At 47.6% G+C, this 26,501-nt stretch overlaps 2 protein-coding genes across 2 annotated transcripts; both read right to left on the reverse strand.

Annotated features, from left to right (window-relative positions):
* Positions 1–2,427: 2,427 nt before the first annotated feature.
* Positions 2,428–4,201, reverse strand: LOC125548303 (protein PHYTOCHROME KINASE SUBSTRATE 4). Its single transcript, XM_048711951.1, has one exon. It carries the CDS (start codon positions 4,089–4,091, stop codon positions 2,622–2,624), a length of 1,470 nt encoding a protein of 489 aa, XP_048567908.1. The 5' UTR covers positions 4,092–4,201; the 3' UTR covers positions 2,428–2,621.
* A 1,150-nt stretch (positions 4,202–5,351) lies between these two features.
* Positions 5,352–14,720, reverse strand: LOC125543752. Its single transcript, XM_048707216.1, has 6 exons — positions 14,532–14,720; positions 14,171–14,221; positions 13,980–14,031; positions 13,268–13,326; positions 12,547–12,592; positions 5,352–5,756 (listed from the first exon to the last, which is right to left on the reverse strand). The coding sequence occupies exons 1-6, from the start codon at positions 14,601–14,603 to the stop codon at positions 5,629–5,631; spliced, it is 408 nt and encodes a 135-aa protein (XP_048563173.1). The 5' UTR covers positions 14,604–14,720; the 3' UTR covers positions 5,352–5,628.
* Between the last annotated feature and the right edge of the window lie 11,781 nt (positions 14,721–26,501).

Here is a 26,501-nt window from a genome sequence, read left to right on the forward strand (position 1 = left end):
TTGCACTCAGTGTTCCAAGCTTTATGAATAACATCATCATAACCAGGAATATTAAGCCACCATTTTTCAAATCTAAAGAATTTAGAAGTAGGGTTCGGGAGCCCAGAAGTAGTATTTAATACTAGAGGAGTGTGATCACTCCCCACTCTGGGTAGGGCTTTGATAGAGGCCCTAGGGAAAATCCCATCCCAATCTACAGAAACAAAAACTCTATCTAAAGTGGCCATAATCAAGTTGTCTTGATTATTAGCCCAAGTATATCTCCTCCCAGCATTTTTGATCTCAATGAGCCCAAACTTGTTGATCCAATCATTAAACAGATCGGCCCAATGTTGATTAATATTACCAGTATTCTTCTCACTAGTATACCTAACCAGATTAAAGTCACCCCCCCCACAAGAGTAGCACCTGACCAACCAGCAAGAACACTATTGGGTTCATTAAGAAAGTCTAGTTTGAACTCATCATAAGCAGAACCATATACAGATATCAATCTACATCTAGTATTATTATGTTTAAACTTCAAAATACAAGAGATGCAAAAGGTGCCTATATCACACTGTAAAATGTCAAAGCAATCCTCTTTAACACCTACTAGGATACCACCTGCAGTGCCAGCAGCAGGTAGCCAGTTTCACACAAAACCACTCCTAGAATCTATGGCATCTAGTTGTGGGATGGTGAAGTTGGCTTTTTAGTCTCAGATAAACAAATAAAGTCAGGGCTACAAGCTTTTATAAGCTCTTGCACTCTAGAATTCTTAGCAGAGCCATTGAGGCCTCTAATATTCCAGAAGGCGCCAATCATAGAAAATTATTTAGATTTCGTACTCCTAAATGACACTTTTTTGTTTCTTTGGTGGGATACCTCCAACTAAGGAAACTCTCCTTCCTCCCTATCTAAATATGTTTCAGTGCTAGAGGAAGGATGTTTTCCAGTGTCATTATTGTTACTAAAAGAAACCTCTCCATCAGCATCAGTGCTAGGAGGGAGGAACATTTCAGGGTTGTCTTTATGGAATTTTGCCAACCTCTCAAGTTCAATTTGTTTAATATAATCAATATTATTGTTACAACTACTAGGATAATTCCCAAGTCTCAAGCCAGCCAAATTAGCATTATGTAAAAGCAGATCAATATCTAAGCAAGCAAAGGAATTAAGAGAAAGAGCTGCAGTGCTACCTTTGGATACTTCCAGGTTTTGCACTTTTTTAATCTCTTGAGCCGTAGCTATAGAATTTTTCCCATCTCTCTTGATCCTGTTGCTCATCCTAGTGGCAACAACAGGGCCCCACTTCCCTCTGTCAGGCCTTTGGGCCTGAGGCCTGGGAGCTGGGCATGAGAGAGTGAAAGTAGAGGAAGCCAGGGGATTGAAACCAATGCTATCAGTGCCATTCACAACAGATTCAAACTGCACCAGCAGACTGTTGCCACAGCTCACATAGTAGGATTTTTTGGTTGCATACAAGTAGCTTTTGGTAACAGGGGCCACCTGACAGTTAGACAAAGCAAAAGAGCTCGGGGGGGACTGCACAATAGGAGTATGAGGATGGAGGTAGCCGACTCTGGTCTTAGTTCCACTGGGGGTGGGGATGGTTTTCCTGGCAATCTAGTTACTGGTATCTTGGTAACTACTCCCTCCATTCCTAAATATTTGTCTTTTTAAATATTTCAAATGACTATCACATACGGATGTATATAGACATATTTTAAAGTGTAAATTCACTCATTTTGCTCTGTATGTAGTCACTGGTTGAAATCTTTAGAAAGACGAGTATTTAGAAACGAAGGAAGTACGTTGCTTGATTAATAAAGTGCGACGTTGTCTCTCTCTCTCTAAAAAAAGGGCGCATATGTCAAAGAGCGTGAGTGAATCCGCACTATTTCATCAACCACATTGTGTGCGAGGACGCAAGGCGCGAAGTTGGTGAGTTGGCCCATCTTGTACCTGCAAGCGCCGCAATACAGCCCAAAAGGGGTTCATCCGCCGTCGTCCCGTCGCACTCGCACAACGTCGCGCGCATCATTTCCAGTTATGCACGCACATGACATAATGCATGCCTAGCTTGCGTGATGTAACTGGACATGGGCGTGGCAGGAAAATGCCCCGGCCCGAACGTTCGTTGCATCACTACTTTAGCAGCAGCATCAGGCTGGCGCTACAGCAAACTCGCGTCCACTCCACGGTCGACGTTCCAACATGATCGACCAACTCAGCTGAGCACCGATGGCGCCGTCCCGTCACATCACAGACGACCACGCTAGCTGGTTCCTTCGTTTTAAGCCGCTACTGGCAGTAGCTGTTGGACCTTCTCAATCAAGCGTGCGATCTGTCTAAAATATGTCGACAACCGGAAAATGATCGCTCACATAACACATACTAAGATCGATACACCAGACATGCGGCAGCACGTTTTTCTTCACGATAGGAGTATAATCGTATAGTATTAGGAGCAACTAATTACAGTAGCCGACGACGTCATCGTCATGCACGCACGCGTACAAGCGTACGTGCCAACGACACCTTGTACGTACCTGGAACAAACAAGAGAATTATGTACCGTACTGTACTTTCGTATAGGCTAACAGTAATAGGCGCCAGACGGGGAGCGCGCGCATCGATCACGTCCGCACCGGCATGTGGACGCGGCGGTTGTGGTACCGCGCGACGCCGCCGCTTTCCAGCCCCATCGCCGTCTTGTTAGCCGGGACCGCCGGTGGGCGGGCCACACGGACCGGCGTCGGCCCGACGCTCACGGCCTTCTCGCACCGGCAGCTGTCCAAGAACCCGCCGCCTTTCTTGCGGCCGGCGCTCCGGGACATTGCCGCGGTGAAGCCGTCGTGGCCGGCGGCGGACCCCGGCGGGACGAAGCGGAACTCGTCGACGCCGCACGCGGACGCCGAGCTGGAGAAGTTGGCCACGCTGCCCGCGTCGTAGGCCACGCCCTCGGCGGTGGCCACGCTCCACACCACGCTCGCCTCGCTCGGCGCGTACATGCACTCACTCAGCGCTGGCTCCGCGGCCGCGGCGGCGTACGCCAGGTCCTCGTCCCCCGAGTTGCGCCGGCTGCTGCGCCCGCGGTACGTGGTCGGGTACGACGATGACGCCGCGAAGCTCTCCAGGTCGAACAGGTCCGAGCTCGCGTCGCTCATCGCGTCGTCGTCCATGGCCGACACTACTGCCGGCGCGCGCAGAAAAGCGGCCGCGGCTAGGGGTGGCGGCGGGTCCACGAGCACCACCGAGTCCTCGTCGATGGGACGGAACACCTCCAGCGACTCGCGCGGCGGCTCGTCGAGGACGGTGCTGATGACGGCCTTGGACGGGCTGATCACCGGGAACGTGAAACCGCCGGAGCTCACGACGCGGCGGTCAACGTCGGGCGGGAAAGCGGGAAAGGAAGCGCTGGTCCGATGATCTGGAGCCGGAGCGAGGATGTTGTCGTTGGCGCGAAGCGGGAACGCGCAGCTCCCCGTCGTAAAAATCTTCATCACGCCGGACTCGTCGTTTGGAGACGGAGGAGGCAGCCCGTTGGCCTTAAAGATGGCGCTCTCCTCCCTGGCGTCGAACCTCACGTGGTTCCTCGGGGTGGCCGGCTCGGAGGCGACGTCCACGGTGACGGCCTTCCTGCCGGCGCAGGGGCAGTCCCGGCTGAAGATCCCCCAGCGCTGCCCGAAGGCGCCTGCGGCAGGCTTCCTGCCGCCGCGGTGATACCGGTCGTCCCTCGTATCCAGGACGACGACGCCGTTGACGCCACCGCCATAGCCCTTGTCGTGCTGCCTAGCGGCCGACGACGACTGGTCACTGGCGAGCAGCCCGGAGCGGCTGTTCCAACTGGCCTCCGACGACGCCGCGGTGCGGCCGCTCTGGCCTGCCGCCGCGTCCACGGCAGCGACGGGCAGCTGGCGCGGCGTGTTGTCCGCATGGACCGCGGCGGCGCTGTACTTGACGGCGTCCGCGGCGTTGAAGTAGCGCTCGGCCGTGAAGATGTCGAGCTCCCGCTCGGCGCCGCCCGAGCGCCGGGTGGCAGCCGCGGGCTGCAGGTGGCCGGAGAGGAAGACAGGCCGCGCCGGCGCCACTCTGTAGCGGTCCATGTATGCAATACAGGAGGAGAGATAAGACGCCACCTTTGGGTCACTCGTTCAGTGTGCGCGAGAGAGTTGGCGGAGAGGGGCCGGTTGAGCGGAGGAATTTGTAGGGGCGGGAGCGCGGGCAGAGCCAAGGCGCGACAGGCTGGGCTAGACGGGGACGGCGCGCGGGCGGGCGCGCCAGTGCGTGCCGAGACGCTACTGCTTCCGCTTCCGCTACGGGCGGGGAGGTGTAAGCGTCGGTGTCGCGCGCGTTTAAAAATGTGTGTGGCTGGCGTGGCGTGGCGCGGCAGCCAAGTGCGCGCGAGCGACGGCGGCATGCGAGCCGGGAGGAGAGGTGCTGTGCAGCTCGGGGACGCGGGGTGGGCACCAAGACTGTGCCGTGCCGAGTGGGTGCATACAGTCTTTTCGTTGTCGCGCCATCCTCTGCTCTCATCATCCCGCCTCACTCTCATCGCCCAATTCTGCGTGGTCTTCCTTTTCTCTGGGAGCGTGCAGGACATTTTTCACGCACTCTTCCAGGGTGAAATCCGCGTGCCACGGACAGACCCCGAAACTGATTGCAATCGAGCTTCGGATAGTTCATGGCAGGCGCTGGATGCACCCCACGTCGCCAAGTGCAATGCATCATCATCGACAGGCGGAGTGCGTGCGTTTCCACACGAATGATGAGTTCCATGCCATCCAAAACCAAGCGCGACGATCCAATGAACGATACAGGATACAGATGCGTAGCTGCATGCAGTGTACTCGCCGGGAAACGCCCAGGATCTACTACGTGGCGTCCAAACGAGCCACTACCACCGCATCGGCGACAGCCTCAGCCATGACAATATACCATCCACTCAACTAGCAATCGCTTATCAAATTATATCAAATGCCGTTGCCAAAATAGGCCACCATTTTCATACCAAAGGAACGCAACAAGTAAAGGGCTGGGGATGCCATATGCATGCCCCACTCCAATGCTTAGGATTTTTCCATCAGGTTTCACTTAATGGCACGAATCCTAAGGAATTAGATATGGACACAATCCTTAGGATTTTAGAAAGTACTGTACAACCTTCCTGTGAAAGAAATGACATACATAAGGGGGGAAATCTATGGAAATCCTCCAAAAAGTTAACAAACCAAAGGCCCGGTGTTTCAAACTTTAGAGCAAGCACATCTAGAACAATGATAAATACGACTGAAGCTATCAAATCACGAACAACTGCATTTACATGACTCGTGTCCTATCAAATGTAATTCAAGGCTGAACAATCATAGACCAACGCATGATTTCATTTTGCAGAAGAAAATAGCTGAAGGCTGGTTTAAGCTGGTTCACAACACTGCAATACTTATTTTAATACAAAAAATTAACACAAGATAGAGGGCATAACCTATACATAGAGGTAGATACCAACGAAAACTAAGTGAAAGGAGCACATGTCAGTTAAAACATCCTCCTGCATGAAATCTTAACATTTACATCCTTTATAAGGTGGCACAGAATTCTTCGAGCAGTACAATACAGTAGCTGGTCGGTTGCGCTAGTAAATTACAATGGCGAGGAGCCTCTGCTCTTGTGCATGTCATCGGGAGAAGCAGGGCGGGCGAAGGAGGGCGATGACATGGCGGCATGACAGGACGACGAAACCAGTTGTGCAAGGGCTGGTACTGTACCAGCTGCAGATAGAATTAAAACTTTAGCTCATCCAACGTATAGAAATGAGTAATGGCAGTGGCAGAGCAAAGATCATAGATGTAAATGCTGTAATATGTGTGTTGCAGAAGAATTTGTAACTTAATCTAAAGATGAAACATAATCTAACCAGCACGGCAACACTACATAGAACAAGTAATCTCAATAACCCTCTGCAATAAAAAGCTGCTATACTATTCCAATGTACATCCTATGTACCTGAACAGTACCATTGTTGCTATACTATTCCAATGTTATTACTAGAGTAATTGCTGTAAATCACATTAAATCTGCAGTTCAAATGCAAATGTTCCAAATATAATAATTAACCAATCTGTGAGTTGGTTTGGAAATGCATATCAATTCCAGGATCACATGAATAAACAAAACACATGTTCCTCTAAAACGAATTAGCTAACATAGAATATGCAAAAAAAAGGGTGTAGATAAGTACTAATACATCATATATATTAGACATGTTCCTCAAAAACGTTACTGCACATAAAGGCAACCTACAGAAAACCGACGTAGCCCAGTTTGAAACACCTTCAATACTGTTAGAAGTGTATAGTCCCTTTTCAGTATATCCCCATTGTATAAGGGGTTTTCTGCACTTTGACACACATGTATATGTAATGGTCTTTGGCCCTCAATAAAGTCAGTTGCTCATTCTCCAACACGGTATCAGATACTAGGCTAGTCCTTTTCTCCCGCACGATGCAACTCCGTGCGTCTCGTTCCTAACCTGCTTGTCTCGAGTCGTCCGGCCGCTGCATCTACGGCCCGGCTCTGCTGCTCCTCCTACAGGCCCCGGTCCGGCTCCTACCGTCTCCGTCCTCGTCCGGCCATCTGGCCGCAGTCCTGTCCGGCCGCCGCCCCGTCCAGCCCCGACCGGCCGCAGCCCCGTCCGGCCGCCCCCACTTGGCCGCTGCTCTGTCCGGCTGCCGCCACGCCCGGACCACCCCGTCCGGCCGCCACATCGACCGACCCGTCCGGTCCGGCCGCATCTGGCGCGAACTCCTTCTCGCTCGGGCGGCCTGGCTCTCGATCCACTTTGGGTCGGAGGCCCGCCTCTCCCTCAACTCTGCCTGGCGGATCCCCAGCGTACCCTCGTCGTGCGGCCTCTCGATCCACTTCGGATCGGACGCCCGCCCCTCCCTCGACTCTGCTTCGCCCGTGCGTGAGAGCGTGCGCCCCTGCCGCTTCTCTCGATTCAGATCGGGTCTTGCACCGTTGACTTCCCCAAAAAAAAATAGCACGTTTGTCATGTCCTCTTCGGGCTATGTTGTTGTTCCTCGTTGTTCGGTGATTTTTGATGGCACCAACTATGCTGAGTTTGTGGGCTTCATGCGCATCCATATGCGTGGACTTCTTCTATGGGGTGTTCTCTCTGGCGAGGTCCCTTGTCCGCCATGCCCTGTTGCGCCAGTGGCCCCAATCCCACCAGTGCCGCCGGTCCTTGCTGCTGATGCTTCTCAGGCTGACCGGGATGCCGCCAAGGCTCTAGATGATGCTGCGATTGATGCTTATGATCAGCAGGTATCCGCTTATTCCGATGCTCTTTCTGTGTACCGTGATGATCCGTCTGCTTACATCAGTGGTGCAATGATGATGCTCAAGCTGCTGTTGTTCTCACTGCGAGTGTTCTCCCTCAGTTTGCTTCGGAGTTCATGGGACTTGGCACAGTTGCAGCGATGTGGTCTTATCTCTGTCAGCGCTATCAGCCCTCTGGTGATGCTCTCTACCTATCTGTGGTGCGTCAGGAGCACGCACTCCAGCAAGGTGATTCTTCTGTTGATGAGTTCTATTCACAGTGCTCTGCCATCTGGCGCCAGCTTGACTCTCCTCGGACAGTTGTTTGTGGAACCTGTCGTTGCTGTCGAACTACTCGGTCTGATCTGGAGTTTCAGCGGGTCCATGAGTTCTTATCTCGTCTCCGGTCTGAGTTTGAGCCCCGACGTGCTCACTTGCTTGCTCGTGGTCGTGTTCCTATCTCGGAGGTGCTTGCCGAGCTTCGTGCTGAGGAGACCCGCCTTCGCTCTGCTGGGTTGCTGGTGGTTCCGTCTGTGTTGGCTGCTCGGGCTCCTGTGTCGTCTGCTCGGCTCACCGCTCCACCGCTCTTACCCACACCTTCAGGGGTGGATCGCCCTTCTTATGCTGAGAGGGGCCGGTCGCGCCGTGATTGCCGTGAGAAGAAGCGAGACCAGAGGCGCTCCTCTTTCAGTGGGACTCCTGGATCTTCCTCGACTCCGTCACTCACTGACCAGGACATTATGAGGCTCAAGCGTCTCTTGGCTTCCTCAGGCTCTTCGTCGACCGGTTTCGATGCTGCTGTGACTGCATCCACTTCTCCACCACCGCAGTCATCTACACAGTCAGGTACATCTTCATGGGTTCTGGATTCTGGAGCCTCTTTTCATATGTCTTCTGATTCTTCTGTGCTGTCTTTTCTCCGACCTCTTGATTCGCCTGTTAATGTTCTTACCGCCGATGGCACGCCTCTTCCTGTTGCTAGTCGTGGTCTTCTTTCCACTCCATCTTTTTCTGTTCCGAGTGTTTCACATGTTCCTTGCCTTACCATGAATCTTTTTTCTGCTGCCCAACTTACTGATTCTGGTTGTCGTGTCATTCTTGATACCGACTCTTGCTCCATTCAGGATCGTCGCACCAAGGCTTTGGTTGGTGCTGGCCCCCGGCGCCGTGAGTCAGAGGGCCTTTGGGAGGTTGACTGGCTTTGTGTTCCTTCCACTGCCACCACCTCTGCCAGCTCCCATGCTCTTGTTGCCTCCTCGTCTGCGTCCTTCCAGCAGTGGCATCATCGCCTTGGTCACATCTGTGGCTCTCGCCTGTCTTCTTTAGTTCGTCACGGCCTCTTAGGGTCTGTATCTGGAGATGTTTCTTTACGTTGTAATGGTTGCAGACTTGGCAAACAGACCCAGTTACCTTATCCTACAGTGAGTCGGTATCTCAGCGTCCTTTTGACTTAGTTCATTCTGATGTCTGGGTCCTGCTCTCTTTGATTCGAAAGGTGGTCATCGGTACTATATTTTGTTTATTGATGATTTCTCTCGCTACACTTGGCTCTACTTCATGAAATCTCGTAGCGAGGTTCTGTCTATCTACAAACGCTTTGCTGCCATGGTTCACACCCAGTTTTCCACGCCCATTCGTACTTTTCGTGCTGACTCCGCTGGTGAGTTCATCTCTCAGCTGTTGCGTGGTTTTCTTGCGGAACAAGGTACTCTTGCCCAGTTCTTATGTCCTGGTGCTCATGCTCAAAATGGCGTTGTCGAACGTAAGCATCGTCACCTACTTGAGACAGCTCGTGCGCTGATGATTGCCGCTTCCCTTCCACCCCACTTTTGGGCTGAGGCTGTTTCTGCATCCACCTATCTCATCAACATTCAGCCATCGACTGCTCTGCAGGGTGGTATTCCTATGGACTGTCTCACTGGTCGCTCTCCTGACTACTCAGCTCTCCGTATGTTTGGATGTGTGTGCTATGTCCTTCTTGCACCGCGAGAACGCACCAAACTGACTGCTCAGTCGGTTGAGTGTGTTTTCCTTGGCTACAGTGATGAGCACAAGGGCTATCGTTGTTGGGATCCTGTTGGTCGGAGTTTGCGCATCTCGCGTGATGTGACCTTTGACGAGTCTCGTTCTTACTACCCACGTCCTTCCTCGAGCTTCTCTGTGGACGATATTTCTTTTCTTCTTCTCCCCGATACACCCTGCTATGTGCCTCATTTTTCACTTCCTCCTCCTGCACCTGTCATTCCTTCTTCACCACCGACACCATCTTCCCCATCCTCCTCCACATCCCCATCATCATCTCCAGTCCGTCGCCCTCTCTCACCGTTTCCTCTCCCCTATACCCGTCGCCCTCGCTCTGAGGATGCTTCTCCTGACGCGCCTTCCACCTCTGGTGCTCCTCCTTTCACGCCTCCCCCGATTCATAACCTCCGTGCTCGGCCTCGCCCCCCGCCTGATCGTTACTCTCCTGATCGGTACGGTCTCTCTGTTCTTGCTGAGCCCACTTCCTATCAGACTGCCATGACTCAGCCTGAGTGGCAACTTGCGATGGCCGGAGAGCTTGCTGCCCTTGAGCGCTCAGGCACATGGGATTTGGTTCCCCTCCCTTCCTGTGTTCGTCCCATCACCTGCAAGTGGGTCTACAAGATTAAGACTCGCTCTGATGGTTCTCTTAAGCGCTACAAAGCTCGTCTTGTGGCCCGTGGTTTTTAGCAGGAGCAGGGACGCGATTATGATGAGACTTTCGCTCCTATGGCCCACATGACCACTGTCCGCACTCTTTCTTGTTGTGGCTTCTGTTCGTCATTGGTCTATCTGTCTATCTCTCAACTTGATGTCCAGAACGTCTTTCTCAATGGCGAGTTGCGTGAGGAGGTATATATGTAGCCACCACCGGGGTACTATGCCCCTGATGGTATGGTCTGTAGACTTCGGCGCTCCCTCTATGGTCTTAAACAGGCCCCTCGCGCCTGGTTTGAGCGCTTCGCCTCTGTGGTGACTGCCGCTGGTTTCTTGCCCAGTGATCATGATCCCGCGTTGTTTGTTCACACGTCTCCTCGTGGTCGGACTCTTCTCTTTCTCTATGTTGATGACATGATCATCACTGGTGATGACTCTGAGTACACTGCCTTTGTTAAGGCTCGCCTTCGCGACCAGTTTCTCATGACTGATCTTGGTCCACTTCGCTATTTTCTTGGGATTGAGATCTCCTCGACCTCTGATGGCTTCTACATCTCCCAAGAAAAATATATTCAGGATCTTCTTGCTCGCGCTGCTCTCGATGATGAGCGCACTGTTGTGACTCCTATGGAGCTCAACGTTCAGCTTCCTGCCTCTGATGGTGACCCTCTTCCTAACCCCACTCGCTATCGCCACCTCGTTGGCAGTCTTGTCTATCTTGCTATTACGCGTCCTGACATCTCCTATCCTGTCCACATCCTGAGTCAGTATGTTTCAGCCCCCACCTCTGTCCACTATAGTCACCTCCTCCGTATTCTACGATATCTTCGTGGCACGATCTCTCAGCGCCTTTTCTTTCCCCACTCCAGTTCTCTTGAGCTCCAGGCCTACTCTGATGCTACCTGGGCTAGTGATCCCTTTGATCGACGCTCGCTGTCTGCTTACTGTGTCTTTCTTGATGGCTCTCATTGCCTGGAAGACAAAGAAACAGACTGCAGTTTCTCGCTCGAGTACAGAGGCTGAGTTGCGGGCCATGGCTATGTTGACGGCTGAGGTGATCTGGTTACGGTGGTTACTTGAGGATTTTGGTGTGTCTGCTACTACCTCGACTCCCCTTATTGTCAGATAGTACTGGTGCTATCAGTATTGCGCGTGACCCGGTGAAGCATGAGCTCACCAAGCACATCGGTGTGGATGCCCACTTTGTGCGTGCTGTTGTGCAAGATCAGACTCTCGCTCTTCACTATGTGCCCTTTGAGTTACAGTTGGCTGACTTCTTCACGAAGGCACAGACTCGAGCGCAGCATACCTTTTTCCTCTCCAAACTCAGTGTTGTTGATCCACCATGAGTTTGAGGGGGGGTGTTAGATGTGTATAGTCCCTTTTCGGTATATCCCCATTGTATAAGGGGTTTTCTGCACTTTGACACACATGTATATGTAATGGCCTTTGGCCCTCAGTAAAGTCAGTTGCTCATTCTCCAACAAATACCACCTCCCCTAGTCATCTACATGGCTTTGTCTGTGTCCATCGCATCTAGTTTGAACTTTAAACCTTCTGGTTTATAAAGGGTGGTCTGTCTGGATTGGACAGGACAAGGTTCTCCTCACTTGCTTAATGAGCAGACCAATATCATATTGCACTTCATAAGTACGCCAAAATAAAGGAAAATACTATTACAAACACCAAAATAACAAACTGTGTAGTTCACAGGGTAAATTTGCATCTGATGAAGGTTATGCAGGTGCACAGCTATAGGCCAGTACTCAGGGCTCATACTCGATACGCCCACAGCTATGCAGCTCCGGCCAACACTCATTGGCAGCTAAGCCAGTTAGGATCTAGTTTCCCTCCTGTGTCAACTTTGTTTGGACGTACTCATCTACTATCACATGTGTGTACTCTGTATTGGTGAATGAATGCAAACCAGTGAAAAGATGATGTGGGGTTCAATTCAGTCCAGAAGCCTTCATGACAATGAAACTTCATAAAAGCATTTGCTTTGGAATCCCCAAAAGGTACAAGCGTGTTTTATAGCCAAATAGAGCATGGCTAATAGTGTAGTCAGCTGCTGGATATATTAAGTTGTCATGTCATGTAAAGCTATCATTTGCAATCACTCATATAAAAAGGTTGGCTACAAGCGTAATACTTTTTTCACCTTCTCTCTTTCTCTTTTTCATATTTATTGCCGTTGCCTAGGAGCACGTGTATAGGCAGGCTCTTGCATGAGATCCCATTCCTCTTGCTTTTTCATGTCACACTCCTCCACATAAGCAAACATGCCATGTAACCAGGCTACAAGCCTGTTATTATACTTGCTCATAGGCAGGCTAAGTGAACCATCACTAGTGACAAAAACTGTCAAGTGGAGCCAAGGAAAGGAAACTGTTCCAATGCAGAACATCTCTATAAATTACTTGTAATGATGTCCAGTGAAATACAGAAAATAATCTACCAACCATGACATCAAGGAAATAATAATAGAATAGATTTTTAGATAGCAGAATTACAAGCATAAAATAGATAAATATATTAAAATACAGAAGAGTATTGCCTCACCTGCTAATCCAGCACACGCAGAAGAGAATACAACAACTGGAGGGGCCTGCAGGAGGAAAAGGGTCAGACCAATGGACCTCATCAGACTGAACAAAAAATAGCATCCCAATGCAATCTTTGCACCAAAAATTCTCAAAGAAAGGAATAAAAGGCGATAAACTCTCTTGGTATGCAACTGTAGCTGGCTGTACAGTTAAGCAATGCTAGTCTCGGGAACCCGTCCCAGTAATAAAACTTGCTGATGTACGGAATGGTATGAAACTCAGCACATTGGCACAGTGAATATTCAGTGCTATGTTTACATACCAGACTACACAACTGATGCGTGCTTAAAGAAATTTCAAGAAAACTAGAGCTTGATGACACCAAAAAAAAACCCGCCTATTTTGTCTCAACATAGCCGGTTCCAAGCCTGGGTAAAGAAGGAGGATTGTGATGCTATCCACGTGCCAGAACCATGACTAGGTTCCGATATCTTATGGGTTTCAACACTAGCCTACCCCAACTTGTTTGGGAATGAAAAGATTTGTTGTTGTTGTAGGTTCTAATGTTGTCACTGTGATTGTTTGGGCAGTGGATGACCATTAGAGCATATAAATGTGCCCATCAAGTGATAAAAAGAACATCTTAGAGCTGCATCATTCCAAATAATTCATGCTAAAAAGAACATGCATAAGATAATATCAACATATGGAAAAGGGAAAATGGACACTGTACTTACACCAACAAGAAAATGCATCCACATTGGCCCTTTTATGTAACGCCGAACAACAGGCATAGCTACATAAAAAAAATCCAAAGTTAATGCTAATCTGAAGATAATATTATTATTTAGTATATATAATTGTATAATAGCATGATTTAAAAAATGGCATAAAAAGCTAAGTGATTTCATTCTAGACCCCTTTGCAACAAAAGACCAAGCAGGTAAATCCACTTCATGTAAATAAAGTTGAGCCAATATCATGTGTATTGCCGGGAGAAAAAAATCCATGCATGTAGGCATGTACAGGGAGGTGTTTTACAAGAACATTAATAATCATTTTTGATACAGCAACAAGGTACATGCATATCTGAATAAGATTTGAAATGATATTGAGTATCCTATAAGATGATATCTGAATATTTTCACGAGATTTGAAATGCTATTGCGGATCCTATAAGATTAATGACAGGTATTACAATGCAAACTAGCAACACATCTCACAAGTTACAACCAGACAAACAAGGTGGTGTGCTGCATAAGAAGTTATAGAATCTCAAACTGAACACTATATATAATTCATCCAACAAATGATGAAGAAAGCAAAACTATTTCTCACAACATACAAAACCAATTGTCACACAAATACACCAGCATCTTTTAAGTAACTGAAAATTTAGAAGAGCTGGATGTATCAATCACTCATTGATCAAAATGGTAGCCAGCATACCATGATTAAACGCATAAAACGCGCCTGCAGTACCCCCAACAGCGGAACCAATCTGTTCCATATGGCCATGTTTATATATTAGTACACGGGTGGAGAGCACAAAACAAAAGGCAGTGCTTGGAAAGTTTCCAGTTTGGACTAAAAAGACGAATAACTCGCACTGGTGAGTGGTAAAAGGCGATGGAACAAACCATTGAGAAGCTATCTCGAACCAATGGAGTCACGGTCCAGCTGCTAGTTTCCTTCATAAGCCCAAAAAACATGCATTAGCGCAATTAACCACATAAGTTGCCTTACAAGGAAGCTATAACAGTACAAACTCGCTGCTTGCATCAGTACAAGCAGATAACAACAGCACAAAATTGCATCAGTTACATCAGTCCAAAAAAAATGCAACAACGGGCGTTTGATTACGAAACACAAACCAGCATACAAGCAATAGTCATGCTATAATTCAGGCAAAATTTACAAAGGGGTGCAAATCTGTACGAAGAACAAAGGGGTGTAGCGGCGGCGGCAGAGGATGTGAAGGGGGGAGAAGGCGGTCAGTACCATGTCCTTGGAGAGGGGCCCTGCGCAGTGGTGGCACCTCTTGGGTAGCTCCGGGGCGGCGTGCTCCGACATGGCGCCCCAGAGAAATGAGAGATGGCCCGCCGGGTGGATGGATCCGCCCCGAGCTAGCGGGAGGAAGGGAAGCTCTGTCTGACCTGTCGCCGCAGCCGCAGGAAACAAAACAGAACAAGGCCCCTTCGTTAAAACCCTTCGATTTTGGAGCGGCCACGATTCGACCACGGCCTAGCCGCAGCCGTCCGATTTCTTCTTTCTTCGCCTCCAAGTCGTGATTCTTCGGCCTTAGCCGGCCTGTCATGTTAATGGGCCAGGCTGATCTTGTCGTCCCTAGACAAACAGCTCTGAGCATGTGCCAACCTACGGCATTCCTTTTTTCTTTAGCATCAATACAGACACAAACGCTCATATAACGTACACACGCACACCCTATCCTTATGAGCATCTCCGAAAAACTGAGCCGACATATCATCTTGAGATTTACGAAGTCAACGTAAGCGTCTCGTCATCGACGGGAACGTCTCCTCCCACTGAAAGCGCATCGTCGGAAATTCTGAAATAAATTCAAAAATAATGCGAGCACCAGGATTTGAATCCTGATGGGTTGGAAGCATTTCCTAACGGGCGCCTTAAGCACCCGTTTCTTCAGTAAATGCAAACGGGCGCATACCCCTCGTGCCGCGCTGGGCCGGCCCGTGTCTTTTTTTTTTTCAAAACTGCAGCAAAAATCGAATTTCCTAAGCGCGGTATCGAATTCGCGATCTCTCAGTTGATAAAGCAGCGCACTAAGCAGCAGGACATCCTACCGCGAGCGTCTATTGACTTCTTCCCGCTATTTTTATTACCTAGGCCGCGGGAGCCCCCCAAACCAATTTTCCACGGCTTCGTGATTTCTAGGCGTTTTTTTCTGGTTCCTTTTTTCCTTTTCTTTTTATTTTCTTAAATGCGCGAACGTTTTTTCAAAGTTGTAAACTTTTTTCAAGTTGAATTAACTTTTGTTAAAATCAGTGAACTTTTTCAAATTTGAGGAAAAAAATTCAAAATCGATGAATTTTTTGAATTTGATGAAAGGTTTTCAAAATCGATTAACTTCTTTTAAATTCTGTGAATTTTTTAAAATCGATGAACTATTTTTAACATTCAGTGAACTTTTTTCTAAATCGATGAACTCTTTTTCAAAATCGTTGATCTTTTTTAAATTCGTTGAAAAAATTTTAATCGATGAACTTTTTTTAAAATTCAGTGAACTTTTTTCAAAATCGATGAACTCTTTTTCAATATCGATGAACTCTTTTTCAAAACTGATGAACTTTTTTTAAATTCGATGAACTTTTTTTAAAATTCAGTGAACTTTTTTCAAAATCGATGAACCCTTTTCAAATTCGATGAACTTTTTGAAATTCGATGAACTTTTTCAAAACTCATGATTTTCTTTACATTTGATGAATTTTTTTCAAATTCGATAAACTTCTTTCAAAATCGATGAAACTTTTCAAAATCGATGAACTCTTTTTTTCATTCTTAATGAACTTTTTTTTCAAAATCGATTTTTCTTTATGGATGAACTTTTTTTCAAATTCATGAACTTTTTTTTAAGTTCCTGGACTTTCTTTCAAGTTTTATGAAAATTCTTGAATTCACAAAAAATTTCAAAATTTTCGTTTTTTTGTTTTTTTCATCAAAAGTCAATTTTTTTTAGAAATTCAAAAGTTAATACTTGAGCGATCCAGGGGAGCGAACGAGCAGAAGTGGAACAAGCGAACGATGTAAGCTGGGCCGGCCCAGTTCGCGCGCGTGTGGGCGCCAGAACGGGAACCGGCGCTAAAGGCGCCCGTTAGGCGCCCTCCCAACCTATATGTGGTTGTTCCCACAAAAAAACCTACATGTGGCTGGATGGTTAGAATGACATTGGTATCTCTAGTCCACCAGAAAAGTCTTGTTGCTCGCATTTACTCTGAATTTATTTCAGAATTTTTGACGATGCGTGTTCAGTGAGAGAAGACGTTTCCATTGACTACGGAGCGCCTGTAATGGCTTCGTCAATCTCAAGATGATATGCCGGCTCAGTCCCTCGAAGGTGCTCATAAGGATAGGGTGTGTTTATAGGAATGAGTGTACGCACGTATATATGAGCGCCTATGTATGTACTGTGTTCTAAACAAAAGCTTTGAGCATGTTTCCCCTAAAAACCAGCTGCACAAGCTTTCGGTCTATTCAATGTCTTGTTTTTTTGAATGGAAAGGTGAAAGTGCGTTATATCGACTAGAGGGGGGGTGAATAGGCGATTTTTATGAAAGTCTTCAAAACGTGAGAGTTGTGAAGACAAACAGTGAAGATCATACCTATTACTATGCAGCGGAAGTTAGATTACACTAGGCCAGCCATGGTCATGTATTCAATAGAGTGAAAGCGCAATGACAAACAGCTTCAGTGTAATAAGGATCAGGTAGGAAGAAGTTATGAAGCCGAACAGATCATACATTCATGTTGTGAAGACAAAAGATAAAGCAAGCATGCAATGGCTTCACAATGAATAACTGTAAGTGAAAGGAAGTGAAGATGAAACCAGTGACACATTGAAGACAATGATTTGTTGGACCAGTTCCAGTTGCTGTGACAACTGTACGTCTGGTTGGAGCGGCTAGGTATTTAAACCAAAGGACACACAGTCCCGGACACCCAGTCAAGGACACTTAGTCCAAGACACCCAGTCCTCACCGTTTTCTCCTTGAGCTAAGGTCACACAGACCTCGCCCAATCACTCGGGTAAGTCTTCAAGGTAGACTCCCAAACCTTCACAGACTTCGTTCACTGACAATCCACAATTTCTCTTGGATGCTCAGAACGCGGCGCCTAACCGTCTGGAGGATGCACAGTCCTCAAGTGTAATAAGTCTTCAAATCACACAGACACGAAGACTTAAGTGATGCCCAATTTACTCTGGCTCTGGGTGGTTAGGGTTTTTCTCCTCACTGGGAATTTTTCTTTCAAAGGCTTCGAGGTGGGTTGCTCTCAAACGACAAAAGCCGTGCACTGAAATCTGAGCAGCCAACCGTTTATGGTTGTGGGGGGTGGACTATTTATAGCCACTTGGCAACCCGACCCGATCTGTCTAAAATGACCCTGGGTCACTGAGGAACTGACTCGTGTACCAACGGTCGAATTTTGAACTCACACGGCAACTTTACTTGGGCTACAAGTAAAGCTGACTTGTTTGGCTCTGGACAAGATTTTCTCTCAAAGTCTTCGCTCGAAGACATAGGATTTGAATTAGGCATCACTACAGTCATTCTGACTGGTTCTTTTGGACCCCACTTAACAGTACGGTGATTCCTATGACACTACATAAATGAAATGAAACTACGAAGGATCTAAGTCTTCGAGTTCCATAAGCTTCATAGGGAGTCTTCTCATGTCATTGACTTCAATATGAATATCTTCATAAACCACCATTGTTTTCAATGTCTTCGTACATTTTTAGGGGTCATCTCTGGTAATAAAACCGAATCAATGAGGGACTTCTATCTGTGTTTTCCTGCAATTCTCACAAACACGTTAGTCCCTCAACTAGGTTTGTCGTCAATACTCCAAAACCAACTAGGGGTGGCACTAGATGCACTTACAATCTCCCCCTTTTTGGTGATTGATGACAAACTAGTTGAAGTTTCCAACGGGGAACATAATTTGTGAAATAGTAAAGGAATTTGTCTTCATAAGTTGCAAGGGCTCCCCCTGAAGATGTGCATATAAGTAATTTGTCTTTTGAATGCAAATGCACATGGCAGGTTGTACTTGTGGAGATCCACTTCAACTTATGATGAGAATCCACTATGCATGTGAAAGTATATGAAGATAATGACATGCATAATGGAAAATGGACGTCTGCAGTAAGAGATGAGTGCGGAATTTATCGTCGCACATGCGGAATTTATCTTCGCATAACGGAGTGACAAGCAGGTAGCAGATGGCCATCAAGGCTAAGTGTTACAACTCAAAGAAGCAAATGTAGCAAAAACGGGAGTTGTAAGCACGAAGCAAAATGTAGCAAAATATAGTGGCACCCGCCCAAAGTGACCCGCACATGATGAAGACTATAAACATCATGCTTCTCCCCCTTTTGTCAGTGATGACCAAAAAGGTTTGAAGACATAGAGTTTTCTACGCGTTCCCAGGCGCAGCAGGGTCGGTGGAGTTGTTTGGTGGCGGTGCAGATGAGCTTGGTGCAGATTCGACGTGTGTTGAAGCAGGTGGAGATGATGTCGCATCGTCGTCTTCTTCAATAATCCGGGCAGACACGGTGGCAGCAGAAGAAGAGAATTCTGACTCTTCAAGTGATGGTGTGCTTCGCATCACCGCTCTTCTTGGAGGCGTGGAGTCAAATTGGAATCTCTCTCTGAAGCCATCCTCTTGCAGTTCAGCTTCATTGCTCATCATGGTGAGGCCTTTCCAAGTGCGGCGACAAGTCTCGTGTGCGACAAACGCATTTTTGGTTGCCAGATTTCTGATGCGATTGACGTCTTGCATGATGCTTCTCATCTGCCGTTTGAGCCAGTCGTGATGCCTATCTTGCTTTTGGTGAAGAGACAAAAGAAGCTCTCGGTCATTAAGTGTTCGAACGCGCTTCTTGGGTCTCTTGGCAGCTGTGCTGTCAGTGGCTTCAGTTGATGCAGGGGCACGTGTGGTGCCAGCCATTGGATACACTCGGGAGAGAGCTTCAACACCTTCAATATTTTGAGTGAAGCTCTGGTGTTCTGCATTTTGAAGACTTAATGGTTGCTTGCCAGGCTCTGGATATATTGCTTCAGCAGATGTGTCCACATCTGGCAAGAATATCCTATGGTTGCGGGCTGAGGGTTGATAGGAGATTGCAGAGTGAAGCTTGATCAGCCTCATAACCCAAGGAGCATAGAACTTTAATCCAAACAGTTCTGAGGCAGACGCTGCAAAGTGATGGATGAAGAGATCCTGTGCATTGAAGCATTTGCCATGTAGAATGCAGAAGATGAGAGTCTTCATTGCACCATCAATTGTAGCATATCGAGAGTGTCCCTTTACAGGCCATAGAGTCCGCCTTATGATATGATATATTGTTCTGGGCAGGTACTCTAAGTCTTCAACGAAGAATCTAGTTGGATAGGGTGCATTCGGAGGCAGTGGCTTCATCATTGAGAGCATCTGACTCATATCTGGCTCAGGACGCTGAAATATGCTCTCAATTGCTTCAGCATGGAGTTGGCACCCTTCTTCAAAGAATTCGCCAGGAGTGGGAAGGCCGGTAAGCTCAATTAGGTCGAAAGCATTGGCTTCATGATGGATATTGCCTGTCATCCACTCCAGAATCCATGTCTTCGGATCTCTATTATAGCCTTTGATATGCACAGTGGCATAGAACTGGAGCAGAAGCTCTTCGTTCCAGTGCTCTTCATCAGTGATAAATGGCAGCAAACCCACTTGCTTGAAGCAATCCAGTGCTTCTTCCAGACCAGGCAGACCAGCAACAGCTTCAACCTCAAGGCGCTTGTGAGGAAAGATGCGGCCTTGGTTGTAAAGGATGCATGAATAATAGCTGCGCTGTTGATGGCTCCAGAACCTATCTGATACAATCCGTTCCCTTGAATAAGGGTTCTTGGAGCGGTCGAAAAACGTGTTATCGGCCCTGAAGCCGTTGATGTTGAAGGAACCAGGAGCTGATGCAGGACCTGGGAACCTTGGCAGTCGTGGGATCGGCTTCTGGACCTGGGGTCTGTACGCAATATGATAGTTGAATTGTGGTCCTATAGCAGACTCAGACACAAAATGTTCAGGAGCAGTAGCTTCATTGTCTTCTGAAGCTATTGTTGGGTTGGGCTCCACATTTGCTTCGGCGTTGTTTGTGGCAGCCTCAACATTTGCAGACTCAGGCACGTTCTCCTGGAGAACTGCTTCTTGTTGGTGTGGGGGAGTTGGAGCTTGTGGTATCTCTGCATGCTCTTCGGCTGATGCAGCCGGAATGTCGTCAGCAGCCTGAGCCCTTGGCCCTTTGCGAAGCCTACGGAATTTGGGCGACGCTTGTGGAGTTGCAGTGGGCTGTGGCTCATCTTCTTCCTGTGGGCGATCTGCCCATGATGCTGCTTGTGTGATTGGCGTCAAGGGACGACCAATACTGATCAGTTCGCTTGTCTCAAGCTGAGGAAGGGCTGCATCACCTTGCACATTGTCTTGGAGACCAATGTCTTCAGCAGCGTAGGGTTCGTCTGCTGGAATGTCTTCAGTGTTGGGTTCATGCACAGTCAACTGACGATCTGTGTCAGGATAGCGGACGCAGAGGGGTTCAACTATCAGGGGCTCTGTGGGAGCAGCCCGAGATTTCTTGGTCTTGCGCTTCTTGATGATGGGTTCAGAAGGAGAGGCTTCAGAATGTTTTCTCTTCTTAGCTTCAGCCTCTGCAGTCCGTGTCTTCTTGTGCTGTGAGGCGGTTGATCGACTCTTTGGCTTCGAGCCAGTCGTTGCAGCGGGGAAGACAATCGGAGCAGTTTCTGACCTTGGCGCTTCAGGTTCGGGCACAGCCGCCTTCTTTTTCTTCTTCGCGGCCATCCTGGGGTCAATGCCGGGACGCCCAAGTGCCTTGCGCTTTTCTGCCTCATTGTAGGCTTGCACGCAGCGATCAGCCAAAGTCTTCATGCGTTCTCGCGAGCCTTGAGCTTCGGCACGCGTCTTCAGGAAGTTCTCTTTCAGCTCGTGCAACATGATCTTGAAGTTTTTCACTTCTTGCACACTGAGCTTGGCCACATGCTTCTTGAACTGAGCCTTTTCATGATCAATTTTCTGCTTCAGTTCTACAATTCGCTGGGCTATTGCAAGTTCTGAAGTGATTGCACCTTGAAAGGCAACGCTGAGGCCTATGGGTAGTTGCAGATCATTGAAGCTTATGTCTGGTGTGTCAAACCATTTGTCAATGAAGTTGTGGATGATGGCGACATCAAACAGAGGCAGATTGTTGAAGATTTCAGCCTCCTCCTTGCTCTTGATGAGCTGCTCAAGAGCATCATCTCCAAGATCTTCATCGCTTGAGAGATCAATGGTTTCGCAGCGCAGAATGTCAGCAGCTGTGAGCTCTTTGCCTGTGTGTGGCTGAGGCTTCTTGGCTTCTTGGGGCTTGGACACTCGTGATAAGCCTTCTGACTGCACACTGGCTTCAGGAGGTGCAGTTGCTAAAGGCTTCACTCTTGCGATCTTGGGAGAAGCGGCTGGCTTTGAAGCTTTTAGAGCTTTTGGCTTCTTCTGCTTTGGCTTCGGAGCAGCAGGGGCGTCATCTGACTCAGTATCTGCTGGAGGATCATTCACAGCAGTCCCTTGGACTAGGATGCGAGTGATGAGGCCTGCAAGATTGGCATACGGCCCGATGATATTGGGATCGGCGTTGCGTGTGCCATCTGCCCTTGGTGAGGAGGGACCAGGGTTGAAGTCAAGCCCAAATTTCTTCTTGTTTATCTTTGCTGACTGTTGTGCAAACTGAAAGTTGCTCTTGAAGAGATTATCATCGCGGCACCAGAGAAGTGATGACGGATGTGCCTCAGCTGGCTGTGGTCCTCTCACCATGCATGGATAGAAGCCTTGAGCAATGGCTTCGACTCTGGACCTGGGTACAAGATTTTTGTATAGTACGTCTCCCCACGGTCTTTTGATGGCGCACTTCTCCGCATATTCCTGAGTGACGAAGCGGTAGTGGAACCATTGCTCTGCCCAATATCTTCGAATCCATTGGATTCGTGTCTTGCGCTGACCATAGCTTTCTTCAGGATCAGTTTTGTACATCACTGCCAATTCATCAGGCACATCTTTGGACGTTTCACCACGTCGCTGTCTGCCTCCCTTCCTTGCTGCTGTTTCTGAAGCCATGAATAACTTGGAAGGCTTCAAAATGTTCAAAGGCTTCAAAGGCTTCCTTTTGCAAGAACTGGCTTCAGGAGAGTTGATGTGATGCTGCAAGTACTCTACAAATGAATGCAGACTATGAGAACCAAAGGATTCTCCCACGGACATGTACCTGTGACAGCATTAAGGTGCGAGGGAAGGGGAAGAGGTCATATGCATTCTCAGAAGATTTTGAAGATAAATCGGTTTAGAAGACATAGACCTCATTGTGCGAAGACATTCACTCACAGATAAGAAGTTGGTTCCAGATTTGTACGAACCCACAGATCAGTACAAATGAGGAATCTAACTACCTTATGAAGCAAAAGTGAATATACTAGGCATGTCATGAGATGTAGCGAGATAACTAACTGATGTGAAGAGAAACTCCTTATGGCAGAAAGTGACTGAACTATGGGATCAAAAGAGGCTGTAAAAAGAGATTTTATTTACCACACTTGGAACTGCTAGACAAGGTGAGAGTTGAGGCCGAGCAGTTCGATCCTCCGTGCCCTAACTTGGCGACGGAAGACACCTACGGCGACGGCGGAGAGAGCGATGTCCGCTGTCGGCGTGAAAACGGCGTCGGAGAGGTTGCGGCAGTGAAGCGCTTCGTCACCGGCGTCGTCGAGTGCTAGCGGTGGCGCTAGGGTTCGTGCGAGGGTGGAAGAAGGAGATAATGACCGCAGTGAATCGTATATTTATAGGGATAGAGGCGGCACTGCGCTATTACGCAGGTACCCCTGGCGGTTCGCATTTGAGGCACGCGTGGCCAGTTAGAGGACGATTGGGATTTGTTCCACGTCCCACGCACGCCTAAATTGTCGGGCGGTCGTTCCTGCTTCTCCGGATCTTATGTGGAGGAATGAGCATTAAAAACGGACTTTTATGGTTGTCACTATGTCTTCAGCTGACAAGGACACAGTGAAGACATTTCACAGTTACAACAGAATGCATATGACTTGGAGAGATAGAGTTTGAGATAGAGAGCATAGATAGGTTAGGGTCCGATCACATTCACTTAGTTCAAAAGATTCAACCAAGAAGACATAGCTATAAGTGAATGCTGTAGAGGACAGAACATCAGTACATATATATCCATATAATCAACGCAGTGAAGATAATCATGAAGACATATTGAGAATGAAACCAAACCAATTGTGAAGACATTGAGAGGTAACGCCATGAGAGAAACACTTCAAAATGGAACGTTTGGTGGTGGCGTTACCCACCGTATAGGAAGTATTAGACCCAGACACGGCGCACAATTATCTTGGCGCTCCGAAGTCAAATTCCACATTAATGTATTCACACTTAGAATGTATGTCTTCATTGTTTGAAGATATACGCTACTTCGTGTGTTGCACATCTAAGTCATCAATATGCTTAAGTGTTAGGATGTGTGCCTGATGACAGAACATTTGAGGACTCCAAGATATTTAGCTCACACCGTAACTTGCAAAATCTCTTCTCATCCAAGGGCTTTGTGAAGATATCTGCCAATTGCTCTTCAGTGTTGACATGTATGATATCAATGTCTTCCTTCACAACATGATCTCTGAGAAAGTGATGACGAATTTCAATGTGCTTTGTCTTCGAGTGCTGAACTGGGTTGTTGGCAATCTTGATGGCGCTTTCGTTGTCGTAGTAAAGTGGCACTTGCTTCAGATGAATGCCATAATCCTTGAGTGTTTGCTTCATCCACAGAAGCTGAGCGCAGCAAGATCCAGCAGCAATGTATTCAGATTCAGCAGTGGAGAGTGATACACAGTTCTGCTTCTTTGAAGACCAACATACAAGTGATCGTCCCAGAAAGTGACATGTGCCTGATGTAGACTTGCGATCAACTTTGTCACCAGCATAATCAGCATCCGAGAATCCAACTAAATCAAACTCTGAGCCCTTTGGATACCATAATCCTAGAGTTGGGGTGTGAGCCAAATATCGAAGAATTCGCTTCACAGCTAAGTGATGCGACTCCTTTGGTGTCGCTTGAAATCGAGCACACATGCAAACACTAAGCATGATATCTGGCCTAGATGCACATAAATAAAGCAAAGACCCAATCATGGAGCGGTATACCTTTTGATCGAACTCTTTACCATTGTCGTCGGGACCCAGATGATGCTTGGCTGGCATTGGTGTTGTGAAGCCTTTGCAGTCTTGCATACCGAACTTCTTCAGGCACTCTTTAAGATATTTCTCTTGAGATATGAAGATGCCGTTGCGTTGTTGCCGTATTTGAAGACCGAGAAAGAACTTCAGCTCCCCCATCATGGACATCTGATATTGCTCTTGCATCATATATCCAAACTCTTCACTATACTTCTGATTGGTGCAGCCGAAGATAATGTCATCCACATATATTTGGCACACAAACAGTTCACCATCATATGTCTTTGTGAAGAGAGTGGGATCCAGGGAACCAGGTATGAAGCCTTTGCTCTTCAGGAAGTATTTGAGTGTGTCATACCAGGCCCTAGGGGCTTGTTTGAGGCCATACAGTGCCTTGTTGAGCTTGTATACCATATCAGGATGTTTTGGATTTTCAAAGCCAGGTGGTTGTGCAACATACACTTCTTCTTCAATCTTGCCATTGAGAAAGGCACTTTTCACATCCATCTGATAGAGAAGTATGTTATGATGATTTGCATAGGCCAGCAGTATGCGTATGGCTTCAAGCCTAGCCACAGGAGCAAATGTTTCATCGAAGTCAATGCCCTCCACTTGAGTATATCCTTGAGCAACGAGATGAGCTTTGTTTCTGACAACTTGACCATGCTCATCTTGCTTGTTGCGGTATATCCATTTGGTGCCTATTATGTTGTGCTTCCGTGGATCAGGACGCTTAACCAGTTCCCATACATTATTCAGTTCAAACTGTTGAAGCTCTTCTTGCATAGCTTGAATCCATTCAGGTTCCATGAAGGCTTCTTCAACTTTCTTGGGTTCTGATATTGATACGAATGCGAAGTGCCCACAGAAATTCGCCAGTTGAGTTGCCCTTGAACGAGTGAGTGGACCAGGTGCATTGATGCTGTCAATTATTCTGTCAATTTGCACTTCATTGGCAACACGAGGGTGTACAGGGCGAAGACTTTGCTCTTGCTGATCTGTGTTGTAGTTGGGAGGAATGTCTTCAGGCTGAGCATTGTCTTCATGTTGATCAGGTGCTGAGATGATAAGTTCTTCTTTAGGATGAGCTTCAGAAGGTATAATCTCTCCAGTTCCCATAAGCTTGATTGATTCATTAGCTGGAACTTCATCTAGCACATTTGGCAGTTGCTCTCTTTGTGAACCATTTGTCTCATCGAACCGCACATCCACTGTTTCAACCACTTTGTAATGAAAGAGATTGAAGACTCTGTAGGAGTGCGAATCCTTTCCATATCCAAGCATAAAGCCCTCATGTGCTTTTGGTGCAAACTTTGAGGTGTGGTGTGGGTCCTTGATCCAGCACCTTGCTCCAAATACTCTGAAGTAACTGACATTTGGCTTCTTGCCAGTTAGGAGTTCATAAGATGTCTTGTTCAGAAGCTTGTGAAGATAAACGCGATTGATTGTATGGCATGCAGTGTCAATGGCTTCAGTCCAGAATTTTCTTGGAGTCTTGTATTCATCTAGCATTGTTCTGGCCATCTCAATGAGTGTTCTGTTCTTGCGTTCGACGATGTCATTCTGCTGTGGCGTGTACGGAGCTGAGAATTCATGTGTGATGCCCAAGGTATCAAGATATGTATCAAGGCCAGTGTTCTTGAATTCAGTGCCATTGTCACTTCTGATGTGCTTTATCTTGGCGCCAAAATTGTTCATAGCTCGATTGGCAAAGCGTCGGAAGACATCCTGCACTTCATTCTTGTAAAGGATTATGTGCACCCACGTATATCTAGAATAATCATCAACAATGACAAAGCCATAGAGGCAAGCAGAAGTAGTAAAAGTTGAGTAGTGAGTGGGACCGAAAATATCCATGTGGAGTAGTTCAAAGAGTTGTGTGGTAGTCATGATTGTCTTCGAAGGATGTTTTGCCCTTGTCATTTTCCCTGCTTCACAGGCACCACA

Source organism: Triticum urartu, chromosome 3, assembly GCF_003073215.2.
Source record: "Triticum urartu cultivar G1812 chromosome 3, Tu2.1, whole genome shotgun sequence".
Taxonomy (NCBI): domain Eukaryota; kingdom Viridiplantae; phylum Streptophyta; class Magnoliopsida; order Poales; family Poaceae; genus Triticum; species Triticum urartu.

Excerpts from the sequence above, each read along its gene's own strand:
- LOC125548303 (XM_048711951.1), bottom strand. The coding sequence starts at position 4,091 with ATGGACCGCTACAGAGTGGCGCCGGCGCGGCCTGTCTTCCTCTCCGGC.
- LOC125543752 (XM_048707216.1), bottom strand. The coding sequence starts at position 14,603 with ATGTCGGAGCACGCCGCCCCGGAGCTACCCAAGAGGTGCCACCACTGC. Across the intron at positions 12,593-13,267 it reads GGATGCATTTTCTTGTTGGT|GCCCCTCCAGTTGTTGTATT; the intron begins GTAAGTACAGTG and ends TTCCTCCTGCAG. Across the intron at positions 5,757-12,546 it reads TGCGTGTGCTGGATTAGCAG|CTGGTACAGTACCAGCCCTT; the intron begins GTGAGGCAATAC and ends TTCTATCTGCAG.